At 35.9% G+C, this 20,946-nt stretch overlaps 1 protein-coding gene across 1 annotated transcript in view; it reads right to left on the reverse strand.

The window, feature by feature from the left end:
* The window catches only part of LOC150088959 (putative leucine--tRNA ligase, mitochondrial), a 75,441-nt gene that overhangs the window by 7,950 nt on the left and 46,545 nt on the right, over window positions 1–20,946 (reverse strand). The window contains exons 15-18 of the mRNA XM_090370968.1: window positions 15,029–15,120; window positions 13,810–13,900; window positions 7,286–7,437; window positions 1,813–1,890 (exon numbers count right to left, since the gene is read on the reverse strand). Coding sequence (XP_090227094.1) covers window positions 1,813–1,890; window positions 7,286–7,437; window positions 13,810–13,900; window positions 15,029–15,120 — 413 coding nt within the window. The remainder of the gene's footprint in view (window positions 1–1,812; window positions 1,891–7,285; window positions 7,438–13,809; window positions 13,901–15,028; window positions 15,121–20,946) is intronic.

Consider the following 20,946-nt stretch of genomic DNA (forward strand, 5'->3'; position numbering starts at 1 on the left):
GCTTAAATTTTAGTCGGGCAGTCAGTTAAATTTTAGTCGGGCAGTCAGTTAAATTCACTGGGCAGTGCACCCATTCGATAGGTCCTGGAGAGAACACTGTAGCATACCTTCCAACAGTGGAGAAGTAGGCTTATGAGATCATCATGTGCCTCTCTTCAAATAACTTTTGTGTCAGCAGTTGATACAGCCCAAAGTACTGTAAAGGTGAGGGGATCCAGAGGAAAGTATTTCCATATTGATCAGCCACTTTACGGTCAGTCCAAATTTACAGTACATATGAAGGGATCCCAGGGTATTTTGAGATATATTTCTGAGAAGTAAAAACAAAAGTATCTATAAAAAATACAGACATGAAGTGATCATTAAGCTGATCAATAAGATGGGGGTCATTAGAATGTAATAGAAACAGATAATATACAAAAATATCTATAAATGTGGCAAATTATACATATGCAAGGCCAGAAGAAAATTTCAAATGTGCAGAGATGAACACAACAAACACACAGCTAAAAGAAACACTAAAGAATTAGAAATGGCAGAACATGTGTTGGAATGCATTTGGGCATATGTAATTGGGGAGGGAATACTGAAAAAATAAAAATAAAAGCCTTTTACATTAAAAAATTTAGCCAGGTGGCTTTAAACAGAAACAAGGAGAGAAATATAGGGGAATTGTGGAATGGGCTTTCAACAATAAAATTAAGTAGGTGCTAAGGGATCATGATAGTGGGGGATCTGGGAAATGAGAGGCTGAGAACACTAGACACTGGACTGGAGATGCCTTGTACGATATGATGTCAGCAGTTAGTGAAAAACCAGTTTGTAATCCTTGTTCTGACTCATTATGCATATGAAAAAGAACCCAGTAAAGGGTATGTAAAATAATGTTGATTTAATAAAATTATTTATCATGATATACAAAAGAGTGTGAATAGTATATTTCTTGATTTCTTGAAGCATTTTTATTGTGATATGATCTCTTGAAGCAAGATAATTGCCATCAAATTATAAGCTCAATCTCTTATGGACTCTTACATTTATAATGGAGACTAGGCACCTGCGAGGTGATCTGACTGAGGTGTATAAGGCCTTGAATGGATTGAGCAGGCTCAATGCTGATAGGATTCTTCCTCTTGCTCAGATTACAAACCTGAGGGGGCATAGATTCAAATTGAGGAAAGACAGTTGTAGAACAGATGTGCAGAAGTTTTCCTTTAGCCAGCAGGTAGTTGATTGCTGGAACAAACTTCTATCTATTGTTGTGGAAGTTAATATCTTAAATAAATTCAAGGCAGAACTAGACAAACATTTGGAATAAATGGATCAGTGAAATGGGAAGGGTTTTTTTTTTTTTTTTTGGCTGATGCTGTATATGCTTGCTTTCTTGAATCATGTGCCTCTACTACTGCTAATCTGATTTAAACCAAATTTACAGTACATGGAGTAACCTTAGGCATCATTACAGATATTTTTAATATACATTAATATGCCATCTTGAAACAAGATGGGCACTACTCACATTTTAAGTATCATCCATCTACTAAAGGTATTATATGTTTACAGTTTAACCTAAACAAAGTTGATGATATATGGTATAAATTCATTAACCTTTGTCATTAAAATATTAAAATTAGCCCTTTTCACTCCAAAGCAGCGTGTATGCTGTTATTAAATCTCAGAATTATAATACTGCATTGTCTGAAAGAGAATGCTGTATTACTTTGGTCCAAGTATTATGCCGATGATTATGTTGATTCAAGTATTATGGTGATGACAGTTCCACAATATCACTTAGAAGTGTAATTTACTTACCCTCAAATTGTTAGTCAGATCCTGGAGCTTGGAAATTGCTACACTCAGATGTCCATCAAATAAGAAATTATGATTAACCTATTAAAAAAAAAAAACCTGTAAATAAGAGTATAACTGTATATGTACACATAAAAATGACATGTAACAAACACACCCATATAATTACTATGACTCAAACTGTATCCATTAAGAAAAAAAAAAAAAAAACAATGTCTGCATGATTCCTTTCTTTCTTTATGTGAACAGAAAAATTTGATTCTCGGAAGCTGAATCTGCCAAAGCAAGTGTTAGACCTGAATAACAAAAGCCAAGAGCACACTTGTCTTATGAGACAAATTTCATGAAGTAATAACCGTCATTGTGGCTGGCATGACAGCAAACAGTTACTGTGATTTCACACTGTACTGATGGGAAAAGGGAGTACAGAAGATGCAGAAAAATGTATCTGATCTTTTTTTTTTTAATTTATAGCTAAAGCATATAACACTTCTTGAGTGCAGCATACACTTCCATACTGTACTGAATTTGGCCTAAAAACACAACAGAAAAAAAAAAAAAATGTGCTGAAAATTTTGTATCAGTCTGGCTTTTCTTTATTAAATAAAGCCTCAAACAGATTGTGTGTGTGTGTTTGGTAGTTGTTGGCGCATCGGTTTCTGTGGCCATAATGCACCTCCCAAGGTTTTTGCAGTACTTTAATCCAAGCCCGAGGTGGGATTCGAACCCACGACCTTTGGGTTGCCAGGCAGGCACTTTACCCACCCGGCTAGCCCGGTCGGTGTGTGTGTGTGTGTGTTACCTGAGACTTACTCAGCCAAGTGAGAAGAAGCCCACAAAAGTCTATCCTCCCATCTAGACAAGACAACCTTAGAATTTCTGCAGTCTGAATGGATCATAGGTGGTAACACCTACGATCCACTAAGACCTGTCAGTGATTGCCAAGATTGTTATAATTAACAATAATTAGTTAATTGTAACACAGTAACTGAGTGAATCACTGTAGTGACCTTAAACCATCATAATTGTATACATCTGTAAGATTTGAAAATCTTACAAAAATAAAATATTTTTTATTAAGACTTTGAAAGTTAGTTTTCTTTTGATTCTTGCCATTAATAGGATAAATGGGTAATATATGCAGTTTCAGAAATAAGAATTATTCTGGTAAGAGGTATAAAAAAATTAAAAGAGTAGTAGGAACGAAAACAGAGCCATTAGCTTTACTTCCGTTAAGACTGGGAACTGATGGAGACAAACCCAGCAGGGGGTCCGGCGCTACAAAAACAACTTAAGGTTTATGAGGGGTCACACACCGGAAACGTATTCGGAAAAGCACACACTAGTTTCTAAAAATAGACGCTATGTCTCCAGTGTCACAATTTGTGGTTTTTTTTAGTGCAATAGAGACAAGCTGTTATGAGACAGAAAGAGTTGTTTTGAAGTATTCGGCCGACGGATGTCAACAGGTTGTAAAGAAAGGGGTATAGAGAATCACGTGCTAGTGCTACGGGGCAGGCTGAACTAAGCCTTCCAACAAATGAAAAGAAAGAAAAATGAAACAGAAAGAGTGATTGGAAGAAAACACTGTGGGAAGGCGTGGAAAACTCCTGGAGAAAATTGTGGATGGATACGGACACAAGGAGAGAGAGTGGAAAAAGGAAGAGGAGGAGAGGGGAGAACTTTTTTGAGCGGTGCTAGTGGAAGGGTGAGTCGGGAAGAGTGGCTTGAAAGATGATGAAGAAATAGCCGACGAAAAAAAGTCGAAGTGGGGTTATCAGTAATGTAGTGAGTGAGAAATTAGGAGATGAACTGGAACAGAAGGTAACCGTCCTGACAGGAAAAATAGCAGATCCTGAAAGCGGAGTAGCAGTTGCGAACGCCATATGATGATGATCTGGAAGCTGTAAGATGTTGCCCTGGAAGCTGTAAGATTTTGCCCTGGAAGCTGTAAGATTTTGCCCTGGAAGCTGTAAGATGTTGCCCTGGATAGCAGAAGATAGCAGCTCTGGATAAGGATAGGATAGAAGGCCCTTATGAAGACACCGGATCACAGAAATTAAGTAAGTGAAAGTTAATTTGAGAATACTGTAAGTTAACTGCTAGAGAAAGGACTGTAGTGCGATATTTGGGGAATTCAATGATAAGAGAAAGTTATTTTGAAAATACTGTAAGTTAAATACTAGTGAAAGGACTGTAATACGATATTGGGGGAATTTAATGATAAAGATAAGATTAGATGGGTGAACCAAATAGGAGTAAAATCTACTCTAAGGCAATTATGGTTGGTTTAGGCAGTAATTTGGAATAAGGAGGATAGTAATGTAGATGAGAAAGTGAACGGAAGGAATTGTAGAAAAAATAGAAATATTAAATGTGTGGAGATAAAATTTATGTATATTGCCAACCCTTAAAGGTGTGTTTGAATGTAATATTGTATTTTGGTGATCAAGTTCTGTAACTGATAATGGTTAAAGAAATATATAAGAAAGAGGAATAGGGAATTAAAGAATAAATTGGTAGTTATGAAGATACATAAAAGTAATAGGATCAATGATATGTTTAACTTTAATGATAAAAAATGTTATTGACACCTATGAGGTATGATTTGATTGTGTTGTAATAGGAGCAGAAATAAGGTGAGCATATAAAGAGTGTAACTATTTAACCTGTGTATGTGTAATGAGAAAGGTGAGATAAAAAAAGGTCAAGTCTGTAAAGGAGCCTGTTAGATAGGAAGAGACTGGATATGTTGTAAGTACCTTGGTGTTGAAACAGTGAAATTCTATTCTCAATGAGATTTGTTATGATATTAACTGTAAATATGCATAATAAACTTGTTTTTTTTGTATAACATTTGTGTGTGTGTAATTGTTGTACTGGACACAAGCCCATCCGAAGGGAATAAAATACATCTAGAAGTTTCCCCCCCAAAACCTGAAGTCTTCTGTGAAGTTGAATAGTCAGATGCGCAAGTGGGGAGATATTATAAAGGGGAGTTGTTTAAATAGGGAAATTAATATATAAAATAATATATATAAACACAACATTTAACCCCCCCCACACATCATTATAGATGGAAAGAATTAACTAGAGAGATAACAGAGGGAAACTAGTTTTCTCAATTCTCTATATACACACTGAGTTGAGAAAAAAAAATTTTAATTGCAAAGTCACATATTTATTTTGGTAACATAAGTAAAAAGTAGGAATATACAGTATAATCTCAATAATTCATCACCACTAGGACCATCTGGATTATGATGAATTAATTGAGGTCATGAATTAAAATAGCAGAAATTCATAAATTTCGGCCCTTCCTTTGAATATAAACCAATGGAAGGGCAGTCAGGACTTGAAGAAAGAAAAGATGACAAAATAAGTGTCATGACGAATTATTAAAATTATACCGTAGTGTCTTTACCTGTCATTGTATACAGTAAGAATAAATTAAATGTGGCCAGACTGAGGTCTTGAAATATAAATAGAGGTATTAAATATATGTATTAACACACTACATGACACTCATTAAAAAAATACGTCCAAAATATTTAAAATAATAATTTACATGTAATTTTTTCCAAGATAAATATGCATCTACATACATATATCCAGGTAGAACATTTTCCTTACACAATTTTGACTAGAGGGAATACAATTATGTTTCAAAAAAAAAAAAAAAAAGGGGGGAGGTTATTAACCCCTTAAATGAAATGAAACAGGAATATAAAATCATAATTGTATGCATCATTATAGATGACAGTTATAATATTATTATTTATCTCAATGGGCATCATCTCAATTATTTTAAAATTGGTGACATTTCCAATCCTTTACGTTGTACATTTTGCATCCAAAATACTTGTCACCCGGTGGCGCCTCCATAGCCAGGTGGGAAGGAGCAGCAGTGCCTAGCACACGCTTCTTGATTAGACCGGGGTTTGAGCCCGTCACCACCAAATACTGAGGATGCGGAAAGGTCAGGGAATGACCACCGCATATTCCCGGAGCAATATGGCCTTAGTTGCTAATGTTCCTAAAAACCAAATAACAAACAAACAACTTGTCACCCAAAATATATAAAAAAGGTTTATACTGATTTTCATGAGATATAATGAGGGTAACAGTCAGATAGCAATTAAAAGAATCACTGTCAGGCTACAATTGTTAACAGTTATGATAAACAGATGTTACACTGTAATAATGAAGAGTACAGTGGACCCCTGCTTTACAACTGGTTCACTTCACTGTACAATCAAATAACTTTACAATGGACTCTTCATAATAAAATGCCATTCAATATGCAGTAAGCGCCAGTCATTGTGATCACGTTTGCAAATTGAATTTTAATTCTGTTAAACGGAAATTCTAATATGTGAAAATAGGAGAAATATTATCCACAGGCTATAAAAGTAAAGATATAAGCACAAATTTACACTTCGTTACCTTAGCAATAAACAAAATTAATGATACATGAAAATCAGAAGAATATTTTCCACAGGTTAGCAAAATAAGAATAAATTTACGCTTACATGTATAGCTTAATTAATACTGTAATGTACATACTAATTTATATTTCTGTTCACTGACTTTTTTTTGTGTTGTAAAATTTAAAACGGTAAAATATATAAGCAATCAATAAGAAAGAACATGGCACGCACAAATTGCAACTAACACGATATGCGCAAGTGAGATACAGAGTAATAAGTTTACGAAGCTTAAGAAATAGGAATGAAGAAAAGATTCTGAAAATTTCATGGAAGAGGAAACAATTTCACCATATTAAACATCCACAGAATTCCGGCTATTGATATTATTGCAAATGCAATAAGATCGAGTTTAGTACCCATTTATAATAGATTGCACCAACAGAATAGCCCAATAAATTCGAAACTGAAAACTCTTTATATTGTTTTATGATGGTGATCTCCAGAAATGAGCTTTAGAAAAATATCACAAAGGCATTCAAAATGGATTCTTATAACTGAAAAGATGATAACAATGAAAGTGTGGTGCATTTTAAAGATTTGAATTGTGTTTTTTTTAATTTGATTCTATGAAGCGACTGGTTCTACTAACCAGTGATCATGTTAACGTGCCTATACAATGCACCACAATTTTATGGCGACATTTTTTTTTTTTCAGATAAAAGGTGCGTGGTATACACTGGAAAATATTGTATTCAGTATTCTATATAAAACTAATACAATTTCCATTATAAAAATCATCTTTTAGAGATGATAAATAGCTTAGTTATATAGCAAAAATTTTGACTTCTAAGGTCTTGGAATGAATTACCAAAAAACAATGTGTTATTGGGTTCATGTTACAATATTTTCATGATATGATGGTATCTCTGGGACGGATTAATATTGTAAAGGGGGTCCACTGTATATTATGTACATATTTTAAGTGTAGATCATTAAATATCATACTGAAACAACCATTAAACCAATACATAGCATTTTTAACTCACACATTTTAAACAGTAATTTCTACAGTCAAATAGAAATTCATCGTGATCCTTTTGGTCTTCTAAGGGTTCTGCACCATCATTTGTCCGGTGTTTGCGAAATTCACTTATGGTTAGCCATATGCGCGACTGCCATTTAATGAGAGCAGGGAAATCTAAAGCACACAAAGAATAGCTATCATAATTGTAATATTTGTGAGTTAAATCTGAAATACTAATAAGTCTAAAAAACTCCCAAGATCTGGTTATATTGTTATTCAGTATACTACAATCCAAAGAACTGGTACTACAAAATTTTAAAAATAATTTATTATTTTATTAAAATACATTATGCAAGGTTTACTTTCTCCACATATCAAAATATGTGGAGAAAGTGTTCCTTCCCTCAGCAAAGCGTTCTTTCTTGTTAATTTATGTCTTACCATTTCTTCATTGTATTTAGTTCATTATTAACACTTTGCATTACTGTGAAAGAAGTATAGGCCTAATTTAAGCCTACACTTCTTCAATGTGAAAAGGCTGTTAGGGTTATTTTAAATATAAACAGTAAGGTGAGATGAGAAAAAGTATTTGGGGATTTATATACTAGTATGTTCCCATATATTTGAAGGCAGAAAAAAGGAAGAAAGATTGCATTTTGCACAAATGTGACAATATATCATGTAATCAGGAAAGGCAATATTAGTCACCATATTAAGTGAGTAAAATACATTCATAACATCAAGTGTCAAGAGGAAAACAAAAAGTAGTATTTTTGTTGAAAGTGGAAATGCCGATTGCATGTTATATGGTGGAGTACCTTTTTTTTATAGATTTCTCACAACTGTAGTGATTTCTGATTTAACATTCATAAGAACATTAAATCAGAAATCACTAAAAAGTATGGTTGCAGCAAGACGAAAGCAACTATTTTGAGTGAAATGGAATCACATATAAAAATTACAGATGTGCAACATTTACAAAGCAAACCATTTTGTTTCAATCAATAGCAATAATTTTTTTAGCATTAGCAGATACATATGATGCAAGAAAGCAAGCTTATACAGCAGCAGAAAAAAAAAAAAAAAAGACACTTCACATTTCACCAATCCATTGTCTAGACAAATGTTCTAGACAAATGTTTGTTTAGTTCTGCCTTGAATTTATTTAAGTTATCAACTTCTACAATGACAGATGAAAGTTTGTTCTAGCAATCAACCACCTGCTGGCTAAAGGCAAAATTCCACACATCTATTACAACTGTCTTTCTTCAATTTGAATTTATGTCCCCTCAGGTGGTGATTAATCTGGGCAAGAGGAAGAATCCTATCAGCTTTGAGCATGCTCAAACCATACAAGTCATTTATACACTTCAATCAGATCACCTCGCCGGTGCCTAGTCTCCAGACACTGTAATTTGCAAAACTTAAGCCTTTCTTCGTAAGAGCAACCCTTTGTTCCATTTACTAATCTTGTTGCCCTTCTCTGTACGCATTCCAGCAGCTCTACATCCTTCCTAAAATGAGGCCTCCAGACCCGTATACAGTACTCGAGATGTAGTCTGACCATTGCCTTATACAAGGGGATAATCACTTCCTTTTCCCTGCTAGAAAAATTCCTTTATATCATTGACAAGACACAATGAGCTACTCTTGCAGATCATCTGCACTGCTCAGAAAACTTCATATCTTCATGTCCTTTTCATTCTCTACCACCCACAGTGTAGTATCACACAGTTGATACATCACTCTGGGACTACTGCTACCCATATACAGTACTTTACATTTGTCAATGTTAAACTTCAGTTGCCACCTATCAACGCATCTGCTCAAACTTTCTAGATCCTGTTGCTGTAGCATACTGTCATTAGTGTCATTAACAACCCTGCCAACTTTTGTATCGTCCGCAAACTTAGATATTAAGCCTGATATAACTTCATCAATATCACTAATAAATACAGAAAACAACAATGGACTGAACACTGAACCCTGGGATAATCCACTAATAACATTAATCCACAAAGAGCAGTGTCCATTGATTACCACTCTCTGTCTTCTCTCACTCAACTATCCCTTTATTCATATCAGCAATTTGCCTCCAATGCCACACTGCTCCAATTTGTGCAGCAGTCTTCCATGTCCAACAGTATCAAAAGCCTTCCTAAGATCCAAGTATATGATATCAAAATTATTCTTTGCATCCAGTTCCTTTGTGACCACATCATAGTATCCAATCAAATTGGTCAGACAAGGCTTCCCCTTAACAAACCCATGCTGTGTCTGAACTTTAACTGAAGTCTTGTCTAGATGATCCTGCAGTGCTTCTTTAACCAGTGCCTCCATTACTTTTCCCGGAACAAAAGTTAAACTAACCGGTTTGTAATTACTTGTGTCACCCTTTGATCCTCCTTTATGAATCGGGGTTACAGTTGCACATCTCCAGTCCATGGGTACCTCCCCTGAGTCCAAGGAAGCTGTCATAATTATGACTAAGGGTTTACTTATTTCCTTTGTTTCCTCCTTTAATATAATTGGATAGATCCCATCCACCACAGGTGTCTTCCTTATGTTTATCTTCAACAATTTCTCCTACACTTTGCTCTGAGTTATTACAAAATCATTTAGCTCACTGACAAAGTTTAATACACCTTTGGCATCCCCCTCCCTGAATAACTCCTCATGTGTAAATATAGATGCAAAATACTCATTCAGTTTGTTAGCTATCTGAGTAGGATCATCAATATCAATTGAACCAATCTGGTTCATCCCCTTCCTTCTAGAGTTTACATAAGTAAAGAACTAATGATACAAATGACAAAATTTATTGCACCGTTGTAATCTATTATGATGACAAAATACAGAGAATCATGACTATTCTACTTTCCATACCAGCCTTGAAGGCAATAAGTGTTAGCCTGATGAGAAGTTGGTTGTAGGGTTTTAAGCATATCAGCAACTTAGGCCATATTGCACTGTATATAATAAGTCTGTGAACTGCATATTCTGCAGTTGATTTGCTATTTGCTAAAAGAAAAACCAAAAACCAGCATTTACAGGAGAAAAAATCATGGTACCCTTGCCTGAGACTGACTAATTCAGTCACTGTGAAAAAGACCCATAAAATTCATCATTGATGGGATTCAAACTCAGTTCTTTTTAACTGAGTGTGGGGAGGATGATGATTATCAACTGTGTTCACACACACAAAGGCACCTGGTAAACATTAAATCTTGGAAGGGTACTAACAGAAAAGAAAGGCTACAGAAGTTTAAAAATCTTCATAGCAAGAGATGAAGAACATACTAAAACATTTCACTGATCACGAAAATAAGTGGCTGTGGCCATTTCAGGATATTGCACTCAGTTCTTCATGAATTAATTTGGAATTTGTCTTTTCATTGAGTTAATCAAAGGAAAATTACTGGAAGTGGTGGGTTTCAGCAGTAACTGCGCATTGTCATAAATCTGCATTAACACTTTCCTCAGCCTTTACATTTTGGTGTATTTCACTATACAGCAGTTTATTATAATAGTATGCATTAATTGTCAGAAGTTTTGGAAGAAAATTGGCATGAATTACTCCTGCATCCCAAAACACTTACCATGACCCTACCTACTGTGACTTGAATTTTTTAAGTGGTGGGGTATCATTGTGGCACCAATCCATGTAGGACCACACTAACTCAGAAGTTAAGTTGTGCATCACAAGTCTTTTTTCTCTACTGAATGCATCTCCCTCCAATTTAAGCTGGTGCAATGTTCTATGGAACACAGAAACAAGCTATGCCTTCTGACTGTAAAAATCTTTAGCACCCATTATGCAGACACTTGCAATATCATCCACTGTAACACACTTGTTTACCACAGACACTTCTCAACCATAAAGAATGTCTCAGTTGGCAATAGACATCCATATATGACACCTCATACTATGAATAATCTGTGGGTTTCACATTCTCTTTTATTTGAAATTTGATATATAGCAATGTTTCATACTCAGAATGAGAGTCCAATGCCATCTTGTGTTATTTACTAAAAAGATGATGAAAGCAAAATTCTGTAGTAAGAAGTGAGAGTACGGCTTTGTGATCACTACAAAAATTTCATCAAATTGTTGTTGGCCTCTTAATAAAAAAATTAAATTCTAGGCCAACCTTGAACCACCATCACACACACAAGCAGAAGTCCAGTGAAACTGATGGAAATTATGGTTAATCACTTTTCATTAGTCATCACTTCAGCAGTTTCCTGTCTGAAATGTAATGAGATCAGCAGCACTGTTTCACCCCATTTGAAAGATTCCTCTTCTGAAGAGTTTCGGGAAAAGCAATTGAAATCAATGGGAAGTGTGAAAGTAATATTCTTTACAATGTAAGACCAATTTACTGTATAATACTGTCTAACTTCAAATAGTTAGTCAGCACTATGTATAAAGAAAGGATTTAAACCCTTTTTTGGCTTTATGGCATAGATATTTCAATTGGTGCTTGCCATATTTTCTCTTTTTTTCTACAAAAACTGGTTAAAAAAAATTTTTTTTGACAACTGACAGGTTTTAAAGTTTATTTGGCACAACTTGACAATTTTGGCACAGTTGTAAAACAGTTATTAATCAGTCCAAACTATATTTTTAACAGGCTACGAGTAGAAAACTTGCTTCTTGCCCTAATGGTAGCCAAGCATTCTGGTCTCTTGCCAAAGCTATTGGCCGCAACTTTGCCCATCTCTGCTCCCACCTCTGTCAAAACCAGATGATTCTGTTGTCACTTCAGCCAAGGATAAAGTTGACCTGCTAGCATTCCATTTTTCTTCCAACTCATGTATTAATGATCTTGGTAAAACACCTCCCAACATTCCCAACACGCTCCATTCAATGCCTTCTGTGGTCTTCCGTCAAAAGGATGTCAGAAGGATTTTCACAAATCTTGATGCTCAGAAAGCTCCAGATCCTGATGGTATTTCTCCACTTAATCTCAAAACCTGTGCTCCTGAACTTACTCCTGTTCTTTGCCGCTTTTTTTCATTTTCTTATTCCAAAGGTGTTTTTCCTTCTGCTTGGAAATTTGCTCATATCCAGCCAGTTCCTAAAAAGGGTGACAAATCTCTCCCATCCAGTTATCAACCCATTGCAATTACTTCTACTCTTTCTGCTCTTCTACTCATCTCTAACAGACTCTCTCCACTCTCTGTCTCATAGACATTCTGTTTCTGCTGCATGCCTTTTCTACAGATACTACCAGGGGAACTGTTCTTCTGAATTGGCTTCTATAATTCCTACTCGCTCTTTCAAAACAATCTGAACATGTGCTGCCACCAGCCAACATCCATTTACTGTATAACTTCAAACTCACAGAACCAACTTTTCATCTTCCTTGTTTATTCATTCAACTGCCGTTTTCTGGAACAATCTTCCTTCATAAGTATTTCCTGAAAATTACCGTCTATAGAAGTTCAAGTCTAATGTCAACAAATATCTTCTTTCATCTTCTCATCCTCCAATGCAAGCACAGTACTAAGTACTATAGGTTCTAATACCTGTCGTGTTTGGGGTTCTCATAAAAAAAAAAAAAAACTAATTAGATCATAGTGTATCAGTTCACATATTTTTTAAAACTCTAATCAAATGTTATCAATTTTTATTATTTATTTATTTTATCCTGGTCACGCAATTATACTAATTATTCATTATGATGTTATTTGTTTCAAATTTCTAATATTTTTTGTTCCACATACACAAATGACTGTTGTGTATATTTTGTTAAAAAAATATGGTATGCTAATTCATATAGTTTTTATAATGTATTATTTCTGTATAAGTATGTATCTGCAGGTTGTGTGAACTAAAAAGTAGAACTCTCTCCATCTGAGATCAGTTAATAACGGTCCCAAATGAAGACAGAGCCTTTATAAAAATTCCTCCAACCTCTCACGGGACCAGAATACACACCTTTCCAAATGATTGACAAGTAGCAAACCACCCATTATACTGCCATAAAAGACTGTACAAAAAGGATAATTGAAAACTTTCCATTGTTATTTTTGTCTTTAATGATGAGTGATAATCTATCATATGACAATATGGTCTCATGGAAGCAACAAAAACTTAATAAATTTTTTTAAAGATGCCAAGTGGGTATTAAAATCATTAAATAATCAGTTGATATATGCATTTTTTTTTTTTTTTCATTTATTCTTTACTTTTCTGAGAGCCACACTTTTAGTGTGAAAAAAACAACATGTGAATTGTAAGTCATTGGCTATCCTGTTGTAATTTGGCCATCCTCATTTATACAGAAAAGCAGCACAGTGAGCCATGTATTTCTGATACTTTCATCAATTAAATAAATTGAATGATTAATAGCATTAGGTAACTGATTCTCGACCATAATTTTATAAGTGCCTCTTAAGGAGCAACATTAAATCTCTCTTTCTGTGAGGACTTGTGCGTGTACAAATAAAGCACTTCATAATTCCAGACTTAAAAGAAAAAAAAATTTTTTTTTAAATAATAATAACAACAACAATACATATCCTGACAATTAAACTAACACCTATGGCTCCAGTTACGGGGAGACGGTGGTGTCACATATCCAAGGATACAAAGCCTGGTTGCATCTACACCATATTCTTCAAACACTGTCTGTAAATGAAGAATATAACATAAAAATATTAATTTATACATATTTGAAAACCCTAATTATATCAGATATTACATTATATTATATTATATATTTTTTGAAAACTTATGAGAATAAGATTAATATTATTGAAGTTAATGTTGTTTTGTTAAATATATAATAATTAATAATAAAATAATAACATAATTACTATGATATTCTCAATGCTTTTTTTTTTTTAATATGGTGCTTTATATTCAAGACTGATATAAATTTCACTTGACCTAACAAAACTTCTAGTACTCTCAACCATAAAGGATGCAATTTGAAACAATATTTCAAATGTTAACACCTGTGAGAAAACCATAAAGTAACCACCATTAAATAACAACATTTATTTAAAGAAAAATCTACCCATTCAACTGTTTAGAACAGCAGATTAAAAATAAAGCAGAAGCTTAGCTATGTCTAGTTATCTGAGGAATGGGGGGGGGGGATCATGAATATTTCTGACTCATATCCAAATTATTGATGATAGACAGTGAAAATAAAACAGATGATTTGTTACAAAAATACTATCACAATAAAATATATAATTTCTACATATAATAAAATTTATATAAAATAAAAATAACAGGTTTTCGAACTGGGTTCTATGAGATTTCTAATGTGTGATAAGCGATTTTGCAATCTTTGTCTTGTCTTGTTTTTATTTTGTTAAACAAAAGATGATCAGACAATGTAAGAAAAAAGTCTGGGATGAAGGTTTTGAGATACTGACAATTTATATAGAAATTTAGATACATGTTTAGAAATATATATACAAGTTATTTCTGTTTAGAAATACCTTGTATATTTAATATTGGTTGTAAGTTTTTAATAATCCCTCTATTTTATTTTCTTCATCGTTTCGTTTGGCGTGAGTCAGAAACTGGCATGTATATTCTTTTTAAGTTGGCTCAGAATATATATGCAAGTTAACAAGCAGTCAAAGTATTTTTTGTGTTACTATTAATCTAGTACATATAAATACCTTTAAGAACTGCTGTTTCAAGTATCCATTATAAGATTTACAATACCTTAATTCTATAATAAATTAAATACAAATAAAATTTTTACCAGCATAACACTGAGTATAAATAAGTAATTACCTTCGGATCAACTCCATTGTGTTTAGATTTGCTCATTTTCTCCCATTCAACCAAAACTGGAGCACCACTTGTCTTTTCTACAGGATCTTTTCCTAAAAGAAAAAAATATGGATTAAAATAATACACATATTTAATGAAAAAATATATTTTACAACTACTATTAGAAGAAAAACTAATTCATTGGAAGAACACTCAAATTAAGAGATCTTAGGTTTGCACTCTGCTAGTTACCTAGGTTTCAATCCAAGGTACAGGAAAAGATAATGAAAATTAATAACTAAATTTTTTTAAAAAATCATGTTGTGTATAAAAATGAGACTTGGGTCTACAGTAGTAGTAGTAATGGCATGTGATGCAAGAAAGCAAATGTATGAGCTTATGCAGCATCAGCCAAAAAAAAAAAAAAAAATCACACCATTCCCTCCAAATGCCTGTCCAGTTCCTCCTTAAATTTATTCACCCTATCAACTTCCACAACGACAGATGGAAGTTTGTTCCAGCAATTAACTACCCGCTGGTTAAAGGCAAATTTCCGCACATCTAATCTACATCTGTCTTTTCTTAATTTGAATTTATGCCCCCTTAGGTTCGTAATCTGAACAAGTGGAAGGATCCCATCAGAATTCAGCGTGCTCAACCCATTCAAGGCCTTATACACCTCAATCAGATCACCGCGCAGGTGCCTAGTCTCCAGCCACTGCAATTTGCAGAACTTAAGCCTCTCTTGATAAGAGGATCCCTTCATTCCCCTCACCAATCTTGTTGCCCTTCTCTGTACACGCTCAAGTAAATCTACATCCTTCCTAAAATGAGGCCTCCAGACCTGTTCGCAGTACTCAAGGCGTGGCCTGACCATTGCCTTATACTAAGGGATAATCACCTCCTTTTCCCTGCTAGCAAAATTCCTATATATCATTGACAAAAAAAACCCCATGACCTGCCCTGGCAGCCTGTCTGCATTGCTCAGAAAACTTCATATGTGCCTGCACAATTACTTCCAGGTCTTCTTCATTTTCTACCACCTTAAGTGTAGTACCACACAGTTGGTACGTTTTTCTGGGGTTACTTCTACCCATATACAGTACTTTGCATTTGTCAAGGTTAAACTTCAGTTGCCACTTCTTAGCCCATCTGCCCAAATTATCTAGATCCTGTTGCAGTAGCACACTGCCATTACTGTCATTAACAACCCTGCCAACCTTTGTATCATCTGCAAACTTCGACACTAAGCCTGATATACCTTCATCAATATCATTGATAAATATACAAAACAACAGTGGACCCAACACTGAACCCTGTGGGACTCCACTAATAACATTAGTCCAAGAAGAGCAGCAGCCATTGATTACCACCCTCTGTCTTCTCCCACTTAACCATCCTTTTATCCATTGTAGCAACTTACCCTTAATACCATTCTGCTCCAATTTGTACAATAGTCTTCCATGCGCAAGTGTCAAAAGCTTTCCTGAAATCCAAATATATGATATCAAAATTATTTTTTGCATCCAGTTCCTTTGTAACCACATCATAATATCCTATCAAATTTGTCAGACAAGACTTTCCCTTAACAAACCCATGCTGTGTCTGAATTATTGCTGCAGTCTTGTCTAGATGATCCTGCAATACATCTTTAACCAGCGACTCCATTATTTTACCCGGAACAGAAGTTAAACTAACTGGTCTGTAATTACCCATGTCACCCTTCGATCCCCCTTTGTGAATTGGGGATACATTTGCACATCTCCAGTCCGTGGGGACCTCCCCTGAGTCCAAGGATGCTCTCGTAATTATGGCTAAGGGTTTACTTACTTCCTTTGCTGCCTCCTTTAATATAACTGGATAGATCCCATCCACCCCAGGTGCTTTTCTTACGTTTAACTTCAACAGTTTCTCTTCCACTTTGCTCTCAGTTATTACAAAATCATTAAGTACCCTGCTACAATTTGATAATCTTCTGCCATTTTCAAACCTTAATAATTCCTCACGTGTGAATGTAGATGCAAAATACTCATTCAGTTTGTTTGCTATCTGAGCAGGATCATCAACAGTCGAACCATCGATTTCAAGTGGACCAATCAGATTCATCCCCTTCCTTTTAGAGTTTATATAAGTAAAGAAATCCTTGCTGTTTTTCTTAGCATCTTTTGCCAAGGATTTCTCGTAATCTGCCTTCGCCTGCCTAACCTCCTTTGTAACTTGGTTACAGATCAACCTGTAGCTATCATAGGCTTCTGTGTCACGTGTTAATTTGTATGCATCCCATGCATTTTTCTTCTCTGTTACGAGTCTCATTAGTTCATTTGACAACCATTTAGGCCTAAACTTTGAACAATATTTTTTAATAGGTATGAAACTTTTAGTAGCATCCACGATTAATTCCTTGAATGCTTCCCACTTAGAATTTACTGTTGGTAACATCATCAGTTGATCCCACTGTACAGAATTTAAAAACTGTCGGAGACCACTGGACTCGCCTTTACGGAAGCAAAAACCTTTTCCTTTATCCCTGATGGTAATTAAATCTTTAAGTAAATCCCACGTCAGTACACTGTGATCACTGCCACCTAGTGGTTCTTTTATCTGCAAATTCCTAATACATGAATGATCACTGCTGATAACCAGATCAAGAGTATTACTTTCTCTGGTTGCCTCTCGAACATGCTGCTGCAGAAAACAATCATCCAATAAATCCACAAAAGTCTGACTAGTGTGTGAGTGACCAATCCACAAGTTCCAGTCAATATCTGGGAAGTTGAAATCCCCCATTATAAGACATTCCGATTTACTAGACCACTCTATTTCTCTGTACAATTGTTCATTGTACTCATTCGAGTCATTAGGCCTATAACACACTCCTACTCTTATTTTTGCTTTCGCAGTGCTTATGTCACACCAAACTGACTCAACAATGCACTGTCCATCTATATCAACTGGATGCACTTCTTTTGATTTTATGTTTTTCTTAATTAACAGCATAACACCTCCTCCCTTTCTATCCTGTCTATCCTTTCTGTACACATTGTACTCCCCAAATTCCAGTTCGGCATTCCTTATATCAGTGTGACACCATATCTCTGATATCCCAACAATATCCGCCTTTGATGTCTTGACCAACACTTCAAATTCATCAAATTTATTTACTATACTTCTAGCATTGGTATACATGCAAGCATACATGCTCCTTCTATTCTTTGTTACCCTAACACATCCCATATACCTACCCGTTCCACGATGACGCCACCCGTCCCTGAAACCCCCAACACCCCACGTTCCAGGTCGCTACTTATTCTAATAGAAGTTGTGCAAGAATCACCTTCACCTCTGCCTACGGCTACTGTTAAACTATTAGTCCTTGTATCCCCCCCAAGCTATCAGTTTTCCGACCCAACCAACACTGCCTCGATAGCATCAGCAAATATTCTTGCACCCTTTCTATTTAAGTGTATCCAATCCCTGTAGAAGCAGTCTCTCCTGTTAACAAGTACAGTCCAGGCTGAAACAAATTCTACCCCTTGAGCCTTGCACAATCTTTCCAGGGCCGAATTGATCGACAAGGCTCTCATCATATACTCCCTCCTATCGTGTCTGGGCAGAATTGCAGACACTTTCAAATTCAACCCTATTTCACGGCTTTTTTTCAACAGTGACCTGTACTTGTTAAGCAGTTCTGCCGGTCTCCTACTCTTAATATCATTAGTGCCAACGTGTACAACTATATCACCTTTTGTTCCCTTAAAAGATGATATCTGCTCTACAATGCCATCAACCTTTGCCCCCAGTTTCAGAGCCTGTAACTCGCAGCTGTATTTTCTAAAGAGAGTCAGCGCCCTCTCTTTAGAAAATACAGTTAGGAAAATAACAACTAATTTATTCAAAGAAACCTTAAAATATCTAGTTACTGGATGTTAAAAATCCTGATAATTCTCAGTCTCTGTTGTAATAACTGAGAACAAAGTGGAGGAGAAATTGTTGAAGTTAAACATAAGAAAGGCACCTGGGGTGGATGGGATCTATCCAGTTATATTAAAGGAGGTGGCAAAGGAAATAAGCAAATCTTTAGCCATAATTATGAGAGCATCCTTGGACTCAGGGGAGGTCCCCACGGACTGGAGATGTGCAAATGTGTCTCCAATTCACAAAGTGGGATCAAAGGGTGACACGAGTAACAGACCAGTTAGTTTAACTTCTGTTCCAGGTAAAATAATGGAGTCACTGGTTAAAGATGCATTGCAGGATCATCTAGACAAGACTGCAGCAATAATTCAGACACACCATGGGTTTGTTAAGGGAAAGTCTTGTCTGACAAATTTGATTGGTTATTATGATGTGGATACAAAGGAACTGGATGCAAAAAATAATTTTTTATATCATATACAAAGGGTACTAGGAAAGTTTTGCAATACAGCTTTGTTTATTTAATTTTTTCAAAGTAATTTCCTCTACATTCAATACACCTCTCCATCCTCCGAAACCAATCTTTAAACCAGTTCTGCCAAGTTTCACTAGGGAGTAAAGCACACTCGTTGTCCCAAGCCCGTAGAAGGTCCTCATCACTGGAAAACCGCCTCCCTTTTAGCTTCATTTTCACATGCGGGAACAGTGCAAAGTCGCAGGGAGCAAGGTCTGAACTGTAGGGAGGGTGCTCGAGAAGTTTCAGTCCTGTCGTGGTCAAATATTCGGTGCAGGCTTTGGCGCGGTGAGCTGGAGCATTTATCGTGATGGAGGTACCAGGTGTCCATTCTTGACTTTGGCCGCAGGTTCTTCAGAGATCCAATGACTTTAGGCAGGCATTGTTCAGTATACCACTTAGCTGTGACTGTCTTCTGCGTGTCCAAAATGACACGTTCCACAATTCCACTCGATTTGAAAAATACAGCTATCATTTTCTTCTTTACAGATTGGGATTTTCTGACAATTACGGGTGTGTCGTCATCATCAAAGACCCAAAATTTGTTTTGAGCCTTGGTCGGCAGATCGTAATAGTACAGCCAAGTCTCGTCACCTGTCACGATGTTGTTCACATACCGAGATTGTCCCTTATCAAACTTTTTTAACATCTCCCGGCACCAAGTCACACGTCGTGTCATCTGCTCTTCAGTCAGTTGATGCGGCACCCAGAGAGAACAAAGTTTCTTCACGTGCAAATGATCTTGCAGAATCGAACGAATTGCTGGTGCATTTAGGCCCAAAGTATCCTCTATCTGTTGGTAGGTCACTCGCCTGTTTTCGTCAAGCATTTTCCTCACAGCAGTAACGTTTTCCTCTGTAACTGACGTTCGTGGCCTTCCCGGCCTCTCAGAATCCTCCAGAGTGAAATTTCCCCTTTGGAATTCTCTATACCACCTGAATATCGTTGTACAATGTGGACAATCATCATCTAGTGCAAGAGTAATTTCTTCTAAGCACTGGTCTATGGTTAAACCACGCACGAAATTATACCACAAAACTGTCCTTATCTCATTTCGTGACCACGATGCCATCGCAAGCACTTTACACTCTCACTACTAATGAATAACTGAGCCCAGCGACTTGGCACGGCGGCTACTATGCACGTATGAATATGTCTCAACATGCAGTAACAAGCAGCTTCCTGTGATTCATTGTTGCGTCATATTGCAAAACTTTCCTAGTACCCTTTGTACTTGGATTTCAGGAAAGCTTTTGACACTGTTGCGCATGGAAGACTACTGTACAAATCGGAGCAGAATGGTATTAAGGGTAAGTTGCTACAATGGATAAAAGGATGGTTGAGTGGGAGAAGACAGAGGGTGGTGATCAATGGGTGCTCAGATATCAATGGGTGCAGTCAAATATGAAGTTTTCTGAGCAATGCAGATAGGCTGCCAGGGCAGGTCATGGAGTGTTATCAATGATATACAGGAATTTTGCTAGCAGGGAAAAGGAGGTGATTGTCCCTC

This window comes from Mastigoproctus giganteus, chromosome 3 (genome assembly GCF_048544385.1).
Source record: "Mastigoproctus giganteus isolate SK-2022 chromosome 3, ASM4854438v1, whole genome shotgun sequence".
Classification (NCBI taxonomy): domain Eukaryota; kingdom Metazoa; phylum Arthropoda; class Arachnida; order Uropygi; family Thelyphonidae; genus Mastigoproctus; species Mastigoproctus giganteus.